Source organism: Vombatus ursinus, unplaced genomic scaffold (genome assembly GCF_900497805.2).
Source record: "Vombatus ursinus unplaced genomic scaffold, bare-nosed wombat genome assembly UNPS02009173.1, whole genome shotgun sequence".
Classification (NCBI taxonomy): domain Eukaryota; kingdom Metazoa; phylum Chordata; class Mammalia; order Diprotodontia; family Vombatidae; genus Vombatus; species Vombatus ursinus.
In genome coordinates, this window is record NW_020948951.1 from 4646417 (window position 1) to 4659956 (window position 13540).

General features: G+C 42.7%; 1 protein-coding gene across 11 annotated transcripts in view; it reads left to right on the forward strand.

The window, feature by feature from the left end:
* The window catches only part of RANBP3 (RAN binding protein 3), an 85308-nt gene that overhangs the window by 65564 nt on the left and 6204 nt on the right, over window positions 1-13540 (forward strand). For 7 of the 11 annotated variants that reach the window (XM_027851214.1, XM_027851217.1, XM_027851216.1 and 4 more), the window contains 6 exons: window positions 3660-3738; window positions 6446-6548; window positions 7487-7611; window positions 7944-8064; window positions 8448-8590; window positions 11381-11558. In XM_027851214.1, the coding sequence (XP_027707015.1) occupies window positions 3660-3738; window positions 6446-6548; window positions 7487-7611; window positions 7944-8064; window positions 8448-8590; window positions 11381-11558 (749 nt within the window). The remainder of the gene's footprint in view (window positions 1-3659; window positions 3739-6445; window positions 6549-7486; window positions 7612-7943; window positions 8065-8447; window positions 8591-11380; window positions 11559-13540) is intronic. The other 4 variants (XM_027851215.1, XM_027851218.1, XM_027851221.1 and 1 more) reach the window with 1 other exon arrangement.

The window sequence follows — 13540 nt, forward strand, 5'->3', positions numbered from 1 at the left end:
TTGAATCATTCCTATTCCCATTGCTGCCTTGCTATCTTCTTTTCTACCTCTTGATAAAGGGTCTTCCCCAAAGGTCTGTCTTCCGCCTTCTCCTCTTGTCTTTGTATTCTTTCCCCTTTCATGTACTCTACTCTATCCAAAGTAACCTTGACTATTGCTCTCATGTGATAGTCCTTATCTGATGTCTCTGTCCCCTGTACTTAGAATGCACTCCTTCCTCACTTCTGCATGTTAAAATCCCTATTTTCAATCCTGTGTCAATCTCATTCATTCCCACACCCTTAAATACCACCTCTATATAAACACCTAAATTCTGTGTGTCTAGTGCCAATCTCACTTTGAAAGTTCCATCCTCAAACTTCCAAATTCCCATAGCTGTGTCCAAAATCAGGCTCATTATCTTTCTCCCTAGGCCTCTCCTGCTTCCTCCCCTTCCCAGCCCCTCAGGTCCCATCCTGTATTCCCCTGCTAGAACCGTCTGTTCTGGGTATAGATTTGAACCTGTTACTCCTTGTTCAAAGCTAGATGGAACTTTAGAGATTACCTAGTCTGGTGGTTTCAAACTTAAATAGAAATAGACTTAGAAAGCTGCAAATTAACATTATCTCTGTAATTTTTAAATTATTATTTATTTTATTAAACATTTCCCAATTACATTTTGATCACATTTGTACTCTGGAGTTTTATAGCTTCAAGGCCACAGATTTGACACCTCTCATCTAGTCCTGCTCCTTTATTTTATTGCTGAGAAAAGTGAGTCCTAGAGAAATGAAGATATTTCCCCAAAGTACCCAGGTATTAAGTGGCAGATGCAAGATATGAACCCAGGTCTTCTGATTTAATATGGAAAGTCTGTTATAGCTTCAGTACCATTGACTCCATCTATGAAGGGAATAGAGGATGCAGTGTAGTCAGAGGACCTGATCCAAGTGACTTTACCTCTCTGGGTCTCAGTTTCTTCATTTTTAAAATGAAGAGTTTGGACTAAGATGCCTTCTAAAGTTCCTTTCACCTACAAATCTATGTTCTGTGACACATACATGAAATAATAACTGCCAGGTGGATCAGAGAGATAGAAAATGAACTGCTATGTGAACTCTAAGAGGAGAAAAAAATCTTATTGCCAGTTCAGTGAGGGGTCTGACTTTTACTCTTAAACATCTAAAGCCCTACTACAGCACTTCAGTATGGGTTAGAGATGAACCTAGACTCTTGAAGGGGTGTGCCATTAAAATATAAGCTTTGATTAGATCGCAGCAGATAGTAATGAAATCAAAAAAGAGTCAGGGACAACTGGTACAGAACTAAGTACAGAGAGATGTTAATCACTGATATGATGACAACTCATGAAGACTGTGTGCTAAGTTCTGAAGGGGTTTTGAACTATACTAGTAAAGAAAGTACCTTACCAAGTGATATTCTTAATTCACAACTTTCAGGAGGTTACTCTCCTGCTCAGTGAATTCTTGTGGTTCCCTGTTGCCACTTAGGATCAACTACAAACACCTCTATTTGGCATTTAAAGTCCTTTACAACCTTGCCATCTTTATTATATATTATTCCCTTCACATACTCTACTCAATCCAAAGTGATCTTCTTGTCTGTTGTTCACATGTCACAGTCCATATCTGGTCTTCTTGCCTTTATGTTGGCTGTTGATACATTGAATTCACTCCTTCCCCACTTACGCATTTTAAGATCCCTCTTTTCAAGACCCAGGAGAAATGTTTGGACAGAGACTGGCAGCTTTATGTTTTTTGCTCTGTGAAGAGAGAAACCTCAAATATTTAGTTGTCATCTTTATGCACATGACTTTAAAATCTCCATATCCATCTATTGTGAACTGTTTTGAACTTGGGACTCCACATCATCATTTGCTTGCTGGACATCTCTACCTGGATATTCTATAAGCATCTCACATTCAGTGGGTCCAAAGTAGAGCTTGTTATCTACCACAGAATCCTAAGTTTTTCATATTTCTATTGAGGACACCACCATCATCCTTCAAGTCACTCAAGTTCACTTAGGCTGAGTTACCCTGGATTTTTTTTACTCTTACTCAATTTTCATATCCAAGTCTTATTAATTCTACCTCCCTAACATTTCTCACATCTATCTCTTTTTTACTCACATGGCAACCACCCTAGTTAAAAACCATTGTCCTCTGCCTCCTGATCATTTTCCATGCTTCTTGTCTCTGCCCTCTCTAATCCATCCCTTACAGTTCCCAAATTGATAATTCTTGAAGCACAGCTTTGACCTTGACACTCTCCTGCTTAAGAAGATTTTATGGGTCCTTAGAATTGAAACTCTTAAGTTTGATATTTAAAGACCTCCACATTTCTTTCCAGACTCATTTCATATTACTCCTGCTTGTGTACTCTTATTCTGAAACAAACTCTCCTTTCTAGTCCCTATCCATACCATCTCATCTTCCACCTCTGCATGCACTGTGCCTGGAATGTTGTTCCTCCTTACCTTTACTTGTTGGGGATCCCCAGTTCCCTTCCAGCCTTAGCTCCAGAGCCATCTCTAAGAGACCTTTCTTGATTCCTACAGACCTTTTGTACCCTAACCCCCATTATTTTGAATTTGTTCTATGTTGACTTATATGTATACGTGTTGTATTCTCCAAATAGGGTGGAAGCTCTTTGAGAATAGGGATTGTTTTCTGTCTTTAAGACAGGTGGCATAGTACATAGCTAGTTGGTCTTGGAGGCAAGAAGAACTGAGTTCCAGTCCTGCTTCTGACACTAGTTTTATCACCCTAGGCAAGTCACTTAACTTCTCTTGGCCTCAGGTTCTTCATCTCATTAGAGGTCAGAACTTTCAGTGCCAAGATGGCAGAGTGAGGAAGGAACCCTCTGATGCCCTCCCAAATTCCCTTCCAAACAACTAGAAAACCACCTCAGAATTGGTCTAGGAGCAGAGAAGCAGCTTAACAGCCTGGCAAGAAAGGTCTGTCTCACTGGGGTGGGAAGGGGCTCAAGGTCCTAAAGCAGTAGCAGCAGGAGTAGCTGTCCTCTGCAGACTACCCCTCTAGGCAAGTGAGCAGTCTGTAAAGCTCAGCACGGCCCCAGCTGAGTGACCCTCGCCCTCCGCAGCACAGGCCACCAGAGGGTACTTTAAAGTGTTAAATAAATGTTAGCTGTCATTGTTGTTATTATAATCCCCAGTAGAGTGCTTTGTGAAGAGTGCTTTCCCCAAAGTAAGTACGCAGTAAATGCTTGCTGGACTGAATAAAGACTAAATGAGAAATAGGAGTCTCCTAGATACATGCCAAGAGCTAGGGTGGAAGGTGTTGCCCATAGTTTATAGGCTCCAAGGCCAACAGATGGCATGGGGGTGAGGGACTGTATGGCGTAGAGGAAAGGACACTGGAACTGGGTTTGAATCTTACCTCTGACAGTGTTGTAACCTCTCTGAGCCTGTTTCCTCATCTGTAAAATGGAAATAATAATGCATCTTATACCTACCTTGCAAGATTGTTGATAAGAACAAATGAGGTATTTTATGTTATGCACTTTGTAATCCTAAGCAGTCTATTAATGTCAGCTTTCATGTGTGGACTCTTCCATGCTCACATGTTCTTTGAGGATGCATCAGATTAATAATACAGTATTTCATGTAGCCCTATTAATAATAGCCTTTCTCTTCAGTTTAGAGAACTCAACAAATAATGCTGATGCCTCCAGCAGCAAATTTGTGTTTGGACAGAACATGAGTGAAAGAGTGTTGGTGAGTTACTTCTTTCTCATCATTCTTGTCACTGCCCATGTCCCTCCCCACCCCCTTCCCTCTCCTCCCATTGAACCTGACTTTGATAAATTTTAGGCAAAGATTTTGTATTTTCCTGATTCATATCTGATGGTACTGTACCATTCATTTCTATAAAGTTGGACATGGTATAGTGGACAGAATGCTGGACTTGAAAACTTGAATTCAAATCCCATTTCTGACATTTGCTTTGATGTATAACCTTGAGCAAATACCCTCACTATCTCACCTTGTCACTTATTGCTACTTCACTTTTGTGAAGGTTAGCTTCGTCTTGCCCATTCCCCCGAAAATGGAGAGAGTAATACTAGCATTCTCTAAAATGTTAAAGTACTATTGTTGTTACAGGTGACAGATCTTTTCCTGGGAAAGCCAGGCACAGCAAGAGAGACTTTTATGATATGGAGAAAATTATTCTTTGACAGTTTCCCTCCATTTGGTATTACAAACATATGGTATTAATGGGGCACAGTGGCATAGTAGAATGATCATTGTATGAAACATCATGACTACTCTTGTGTGTTTTGGAAAGTTTTTCCTTCAACCTAAGTCTTGTTTTCTTTCCCTATAAAATTAGGAAGTTATACTAGATGACCTGTGAGGTCTTTCTAGCCTTAGCATTTCATGGTGCTCTGATGCTTTGTTGAGTATCTTATTAGATCAAATATATAAAGTCTCAAGTTATTAAAAGGAAAATCTTATCTCTCATGAGTAGGACAGGGGAACAGAGAGTAAGGTGGGGGAAAAAAATGGCCTCTAAAGTTTAGACTTGTGACTTGTGACTTCAGAATATAGAATTCTCATTGTCAGGACTGAGGTACATGTGAATGGCCACCATTTTTTGGAATCTTTCTGAGTCAGCTTATCAATCTCTTCTCACTGGGCAGTGGTTTGAGAGCTCTTTGTTTCTCCTGAGTAATTAATGATCGTCATTAAAGAAATGAAGTCACCTGGCCTAGCTGAGTGACATTTTTTGAATATTGAAAGAACTAGTGAATGAAATGGCTGAGCCGAGGCAGGTATAATATCAGGAAAACAGGAGAAGAACCAAAATATTGGAAAAGGGGGCCCAGTTGTCAAAGAAAAGGAAAAAGAGTTTGGAAATTTTAGTCTCCCAAGCATAACTTTAGTTCCAGAGCAGTTCATTAAAGGGATGGTTGGTGAATGTCTAGAAAAGGAAACATGATCACAGGGCACATGGCTTCATCAAGAATAGGTCATGTTAGATTAACCTTGTTTTCTTTTTTGTCAGGGATATTAAACTAGTAGATGAGGAATACTGTAAGGGTAGTTTTTCTCCATTTTAGCAGAAGATACTTGCTAAAGTCTCTCACACCATTCTTGTGGAAAAGTTAGAGAGCTGTGGGCTAGATTAATGTAAAAGGATAGTTTGGAATAGCTGAGAAACTAGAAAATAGAGTCAGAATCCAAAAAAATCTGGACAGGATAAAATGTTAGATTGAACCAAGAGAGATGAAATTCAGTTGGGATAAATGTAAAGTCTTAGATTTGGGTTAAAAAATATTTCATGAATACAGGATGGGGGAAGCACGATTAGATTTTAAATTGTCTGAAAAAATTGTCTAAAAAGTCTGAAATTGCAGTGGACTGCAAATTCAGTATTCATCTACAATATTCTGTTACTGCTAAAAAAAATCTATAATGATCTCAGGTTGCTTTAAGGGATTCTAACAATAAAGAGGTAATAGTTTTATCAGTACTCTGCACCCGTCACACCCCATGTAGTAGTCTTGTGTTCAGTCCTAGAAGCCACACATTAAGAAGTAGATTGGTAAGTTGGAATGCATACAGAAGAAGTCAGAATTCTAAATGGCCTAGAACTCGTAGGAGGATTGACTGGAGTAGAAAAGATTCAGGGATGAGTTGTAGTAGGCTGTGTTCAAGTATTAAAAGTGTCATCATCTGGGGGGAAAAAAAGATGAGATTTATTCTGTTTGGCCTTGGAGGGCAGAATTAGGAGCAGTGGGTGGAAATTGCAAAGAGGCATAGTTAGGCTTAATGTCTGGAAAAATGTTCTAACAATTACTTTTCCAGAAGTGGCATGGGCTGCCTGGAGGCAGCCCTCAGGGGAGGTCTTTCAGCAGAGGCTAGACAAACACTCATTGGGTTTGTCATAGTGGGGATTTGTCATAGTGGGTATTCTTTCCAGGAATTAGTTGAACTAGAATGCTGTTGAGGGCCCTTCCAACTCTCAGATTCTGTGATTCTGTAACAAGAGCTTAAATCTGATATTCTGCAACTTAGATTGTAACCTTATTTCCAACGAGAGTCTGGCACAGAGATCTATACTAAATAACTTACCTTTTCTTTCCATCAAAATCAGTCTTTTAAGAGTCTTAGTACTGCTGACTAATAAGGATGTTTGCATTAAATCCAAGGAGTTTAGGAAAAAAGTAAAGGAGAGACCAGAACAAAGACAATGCTTAAACCAAAGTGCCTAACCTTCTGGCCTCTTGATGCCTCTGGCATCATAACAGCTCTTGACCCCTGCTTCCCACAGGAAATACAATGTGCAGCTTCTGGGGTGGGATGTACATGGACAGGTTGAGTCCAGGGATAAGATCTGTAGATCTTAAGTGGCTATCATCCTCACCCTAGCTTTCTTCTTTCCAATGATCTCATCTCATGTGTCCCTTATCCCCTGCAGAGTCCACCAAAATCTAATGAATCCAGTATAGATGCCAGCAAGGACAACACTGCTGCTGAATCTGGCTCAGAATCCTCCTCCCTAGAAGCTACCCCTGAGAAAGGTAAACTGTGAACATCTCTGTGGAGCATTTAGGGAGTGACTGGTTTTACTGACGGAATTTTAAATCATTGAACGTGTCATAATGAAAAAGGCGAAGAAATCGCCCTTCTGCAGTCTGTTCAGAAGCCCCATGTGCCTGAGCCTTCAGGGGTAGAAGTTGTGAAACTCTGCAAAATATACTTTGGTATCATTTCTGAAAATGACAGGTCTGCTGTCATGACTTTTGTTGTACTGCATTCAGAGTGAGTTAGTCATTTGTGCAGCCTGAAGGGTTGGTCCCAGGCCCAGCCATATGGTTGATATCTAGTGGAAGTTAGCAATAACCTGGAGTTCCATCTCTTCTTTATCTGAAGAATTATTTTTCACCCTGCACCACAGTTAAAGAAGTTCTGTGCATTTCAGGGGCCTCCTTATTGAAGTCTCTTCTACTACTGCTTGTTAGCTGTCTGACTTTTTAGATCATTTTATGGTCTTTGGACCTCAGTTTCTTTCTCTGTAAAATTAGAGCATTTAACTAGATAATCTTTCCAATTTTTTTATGTAATATTTATCTTCCATTTAACAAAAAGGGAAGCTCCTGTACCAAATACAGTGGCCATCATTAGTGCAACCCATCAGAAGTAAAGTATATCTTTTCCTTATTGACAGTCAATAAAACTTTTCAGGGATGCACTTTGTAAAGGTGTATGTTTAGAGGTTTCTTAGGAGGGATCTGTTTTGTCAAAAATATATCAGTTGTTTTTTAAGAGAAAGAAGTTTCTCATAGCACCCTAATTTCAGACCTTTTTCATGAGGCCTAGTTCACACTTCTTCTGATTGCCCACCATTTTGCCACACTTCAGAAATGGGCCCAAATGATCAAGCTGATTCTCTTTTGTGTGTGTTTTTGTGATGGATAAATGGTCTCCTTTCCAAACAAACATGGAAAATGTTGTTTAGCTAATAACGTTTCAGAGTCACTGGCAGAATCAGCAGCCGCCTACACCAAGGCCACAGCCCGGAAGTGTTTACTAGAAAAGGTGGAAGTGATCACCGGGGAAGAGGCAGAGAGCAATGTGTTACAGGTAAAGTGGGACCTGGGCCAGAAGCAGCTTTGACCAGTCAGCTTGTCCCATCTTAAGGTGGGGTTGGCGACAGGAACAGCTGCTCCAAGTGTCCTAATTGAGCTTTTTAATGATAAGTAGCAGTCTCAGAACCTCAGGAGCTTCGTGCCTGAGGGGAAATGTCTTCCAGGCCCTAGCCCGAGAGTCCTCAGCTTCTGTCAGGTGTTAGAGGAGAAGCCCGACCTGGCCCCTTCGAGACCCTATGGCTCCATATTGGTCAGGAACCCCCAAGCATGGTTTGGAAAATTACCTCTGCCACCTGGAGTGAACAAGAGTGTTTCTCTGTGTTACAGATCCAGTGCAAGTTGTTTGTGTTTGACAAAACATCACAGTCTTGGGTGGAAAGAGGCAGAGGACTACTCAGACTCAATGACATGGCATCAACAGATGATGGGACGTTACAGTCCCGACTTGGTAAGGACTGCTCAGTGGCAAGCCTCACCTCCTTCCTTCTTCACCTCCTTGATATCCTGAGCATCATACTTGCTCCTTGGCCCCCACCTCATCCAGGAGAAAGAATGGGTCTGTGTCCTCCCCGACCGCCTCCCGCCCCCCTCTCCCAGCCTGGGGAAGGTCATTGTTTCTGCAGGTAGAAAACCAAACCGTTTCCTGCCGCCATTAGCTTCACCATCAGAGGGCTGGGTCAGGCGCTTCTCCTCTTACAGCCCTTGGAAGGCTGATTGGGATTCATGCATATCCCTACTGCATCTTCCCTCTTCGGGCAGCAGGGTGTAAGGATGAGACACGCCGCAGCTCACCTCTTTTCTGCCTGACGTGCCTGCTTTTACTGCTTTCAGTCATGCGGACCCAGGGGAGCCTGCGGCTCATCCTCAACACCAAGCTGTGGGCGCAGATGCAGATCGACAAAGCCAGCGAGAAGAGCCTCCGCATCACAGCCGTGGACGCTGAGGATCAAGGGGTCAAAGTGTTCCTGATCTCGGTAGGCTCTGGGAGCAGGAGCTTGCTTTAGCGCAGGAAGCCGTTTGTTTCTGTCTTAAAATCTAATGGGCATATTATTCACATTGCCCTGACCACACCTAGGCTGGGCTTTGAGTTGTACAGGAGTTATTTAGGAGAGACACTTGAAATGGGCCAAGCAGTCAGCATGTTTGAGCAGGTGTGCTAAGCCTGTACTAGGCATGGCAGGTGGGTGGCAGCTAGGTGGCGCAGTGAATAGAGCACCAAACACTTGACACTTACTAGCTTGTCACCTGGGCAAGTCACTTAACCCCAATTGCCTAAAAATGAAAAAATAAGTAAATGTGGGCAGCTAGGTGGGGCAGTGGATAGAGCACCGGTCCTGAAGTCAGGAGGATCTGAGTTCAAATGTGACCTCAGACCAAACACTTGACACTTACTAGCTGTGTGACCCTGGGCACGTCACTTAACCCCAATTGCTTAAAAATAATTAAAAAAAAAAAAAGAACTAGGCACAGCAGGTGGAGGAATGGGAAGAGACACAAGGAGGGAGCTCCCTCCTCCTTCCCTCCTCCATGAACATCCCAAAGGGACACCGTGCTTCCAGATAGGGAACAACATGAGACACAGTAAAATTCAGGACTGTATTTGAATTGAGTGGAAGCAGCTGTAAGCAAGGGTTACTTAGATCAGCAAGGGTTTGGCTGGTCGAGGTAGGTTTCACAGAGAAAGTGGAACATTGAGCTGAGCCTCCAAGAATAGCTAGAATTTAGATGATAACTACTCACATTTGTGTATAGACAGGATTTGTACTCATGTCTCTTTAAATCCAAGTCCAGCAGTCACGTGTAGGGGAAAGGGGTGGACAGTCGAGTCAAGGCAGCAGTCACCTCGACTGGTATTGAGGACAGCAAGGAAAACCAGTCTGACCAAAGTAGAAAGGAGCTGGCTGGGGAGCAAGTTAGAAAAGAGCATGGGGCACATTTCTAATTTTTTTTTGGTGGGGGGGAACTACGCAAGCTCAGTGTTTATACTTTTACCCTTCATCCACTAATATCACCTTTCCTTCATCTGAGTACTGTGGGCATCAAGATATGCTGCTTGCTTTTCTCGTTAAGCAGCATAACTGTATGAATTGGAGTCACAGATATTTAATTCATATATTGTGGTAGCTTCAAATTTTATTGATGTTCTTTAAACATTTGTTATACCATGACCTCTGCCCGCTATGGCCACCCCTTACAATCAGCCTACAAGAAAAAGAAGTGGTCAAAAGGAACCATTAGCATTGTGACTACCTCAGGCAACATGCAACACAGGCTACATATCTTCTCAGCAAAGGTAGCATTTCAGTGACTCTTAATCTGGGAAGTAAGACTGGTTTTTGCCATTAGTCAGTTTGACTGCCTTTCATAATATATGTATGTGTCTTTATATAGCTATAGCCTAGATTTTCCCCTCTACCCTTTCCCCTCCCAGAGAGCTATACCTTAAAACAAAATAATCTTATTATCTTTGTCACTTTGAGGAGTGTGAGTTGAAATCTCAGAATTATTTTAATTTAAACCGAAATAATCAAATAGCCTTATCATCTCATAGATCTGAGAGTTCCCTCCAACAATGAAGATCCCACCTTACACATGCTTGTCTATCTCATGCAGTTCTTGTTTCTGTTTTCCATAAATACCCCTCAAAGGGTCCACTCAGCCTACTAGAGAGGCCTTTGCTGCTTTCTTCTTAAGTTTCTGTCTAGTATACCGGTGGGGAAATATCGATGTCTACCTGCCATCTGTCTTCCTTACCATTTAACCAGGCCATCTTCTTTTCTTATTTTAATCTACCCATGGTAATAATAATAGCGGTAGCAATAATAGTGATGATTAGTATTTCTATAACACTTTGTACCTGGCACTATGCTAAGCACTTTAGAAATGTGACATTTCATCCTCACATCAACCCTAGGAAGTAGGTGCTATTAATCCCCACTTTACAGATGAGCAAACTGAGGTAAACAAGTTAAGTGACTTGTGTAGGGCACATTCTTAAAGCCCTTATAAACCAAGCAGACCAATCTTGATTTACCACAGAAAGAAATAACAATGCACTTTGCATGAGGCATTCCTAAGATGGACAGATAGCCTTTGGTGGGACTGGTTGTCATTGGAGCATATCTTGGACTGTTGGTGTTAAGTAGATAGAATGTGCTTTCCACGTTCCCCCTCAGCTCTTTCTGTCAAGTAGTGGAGTACAGATGAGCAGCCACCCTACCATACAGGCTTATCAGTCCCCTCACCTCTCTGAGGGACATTTCTTGTGCTGACTTTGGTGAACAAGGCATTTAGGTGATTGGAGTCATAGGATTTAGAGCCAGAAAGGATCTTGGAGAGGATCTAATTGAGCTCCCTCATTTTATACATGAGGAAATGGAGGTCCAAATTTGACTTTTAATTGGCAAATTTGACTGAATCCAGGTTTTTCTGACTCCTAGGCCAGGGTTTTTTTCACACCTGCATTTATGTCCTTTTTTCCAACACGACAAACTATAGGATTCCTTCTCTGAGCTGGTCACTTGTCTTTTTTGAAATGCTTCTCACTACCCCTCAGTCTCTGCTGTCTCATTTTACATGTCCAAGTGTTTTTAGTCCCTTTGGACTTTCTAATCTGACCTCCCACTCCTTCCATTTGGAGAACCCTGAAGCAGAGAGAAGGGAAGTCTCACAAGTTTATAGCAGCACCTGGGCCTTTTGTCCCTTCCTCCTTCTCCCTCCCTCCCCGTCTGTTCTCTTTATGCAACTGCCCTTTGTCTTTGCAGGCCAGCTCCAAAGATACAGGACAGCTCTATGCAGCGCTGCATCATCGGATCTTGGCGTTACGGAGCAGGATGGAGCAAGAACAGGAGACCAAGATCTCAACTTCAGAACCTGAAGTGACGCAGTCAAATGAGGAAGACAGTGATGATGATGTTCTGGCTCCTGCATCCGCTGGAGGGGGTGAGGACTCTGGCCCCAGGCCATCCCAGCTCTGACTAAATTAATAGTCCAGGATCAGAAAGGGATATGTAGGTTACAGTTAAACATTGCAGGCCAACTGTGCACAGAAGTCAAGTCAGCAAGTGTTTATTAAGCACCTCCTGTGTGCCAGGCCCAGTACTCAGCACTGGGGATACAGAGAACAGCAAAAACAGTCCCTGCCCTCAAGGAGCTCACAGTCTTATGGAGCAGGTAACTTGAAAACAATAAAAGCACAAGATATAGTAAAATGCTAGTGATCTCATAGGGAAGGCTTTGACATTGAGGGTGACTGGGAAGGGCCTCTTGCAGATGGTGGGATTTTAGCTGAGGAGGGCAGGGACACCTGGAGCTGGAGACATGGAGGGAGAGCATTCCCAGCATGGGAGATGGTAGTCATGTTCCAAGAATAACAGGGAGGCACCGGCACTGGAGAGTAGACTGTGTGGAGGGAGGAGAGTGTAAGTAGGGATGAAGGGCTTTAAAAGTCAGTTGTAGGATTTTATGTTTGAATCTGGAAATAATAGGGAGCCAATGGAATTGATTTGTAGGGGAGAGGTATGGTGGTGACATGGTCAGAACTGTGCGTTAGGAAGATCACTGACAGCTGAGTGGAGGATAGACTGTAGTGGGCTGAACGTTGAGGCAAGGAGACCAACTGAAATGTTATGTCAGCAGTTGAGGCATAAGGTCATGAGGGCTTGTAGCAGTGTTGGAGGCGTGAACATTTAGGGGACATTTAGGAGAAATGTTGCAACAGTGTAATGGACTGGACTTGGCAAGAGAGAGGATGGGGTGAGGGGTTGAGAATGACACCCAGATTGTGAACCCAGGTGATCACTCCCTGAGGAGTGATAGGAGGGACACTCAAAAGAGGAGAGGGTTTTGGGGAAAAGATAATGAGTTCAGTTTTGGACATGTTGAGTTTAAAATGTCTATGAGATATTCAGTCCAAAATGTCTAATAGGTAGTTGGAGATGTGAGCTTGGAGGCTGGATAAATAGATCTGAGAATCATGCATAGAGGTGTTAATTGAATCCAAGGGAGCTGATGAGATCACTAAGCAAGATCATGTAGTGGGAGAAGGAAGAGAGCCTAGGACAGAGATGAAGATCCAGCAGATGAGATCGAAAAGGAGCGATCAGATAATAAGAGAACCAGGAGAAAGTAGGGTCATGAAAACCCAGAGAGAAGTGTGATGGTCAGTGTTAAAGGTTGCAGAGAGGCCAGGAAAGGTGAGGATTGAGAAGAGGCCATAGTACCCTGTGCATGCACTGATGGAGGCCTTAGGTGTAGCTGTGTCTGAGTCCCTGTCCTCTTGGAGTTCATGGCCTAGTGTATGAGTGTTTTTGTGTCTGAGACAGCTCTAGAAATCTGGCAGAATCTATTGGGAGAGATAGAAGCAGGGCAAGCAAGGGGTACCCTGGCAGTGAAGGTGAATGTCAACAGCTTCTGTACACTCTGTGTCCTTCTGTCCTTTTCTCCCTGTCACCCCACCTTCTAAGAACTGACCTCCACACTGAATGGGTTAGTTTTTCTCTCTTGTCCTCTCTTCCTCCCTCTCCCCCATCGCAGTCATACACATTTTAACCAGGATCAAATGCTACTGATGGGGTGTCTGGATTTGGCATTGAGAGGGATGCGAGCCTTTCCATCATCCCACAGAAGTAGATACCTACACCCTTTCCTGGTTTAGGCTGGACAAAGGTGCTAGCCTTCATTTAGGGAAAAGGATTTTGGTGTCACAGACATTGCTGGAGAAACTGCATCAGGTGGGTCCCTTAAGAATAGTTTAGATAGGTCTTTGGTCAAAGAGAGATGGCCAAATGACCATCTTTTTATTAATAACCTTCTGGCCTTAATAAAATAATTAAATTACCCAGAAAAAAAAAAGAATGGATTAGAGCCATAGCTATAAGGTAGTTGTGTGGGGCCAGCAATGATGTCATCCAGAGCCTTTGCAT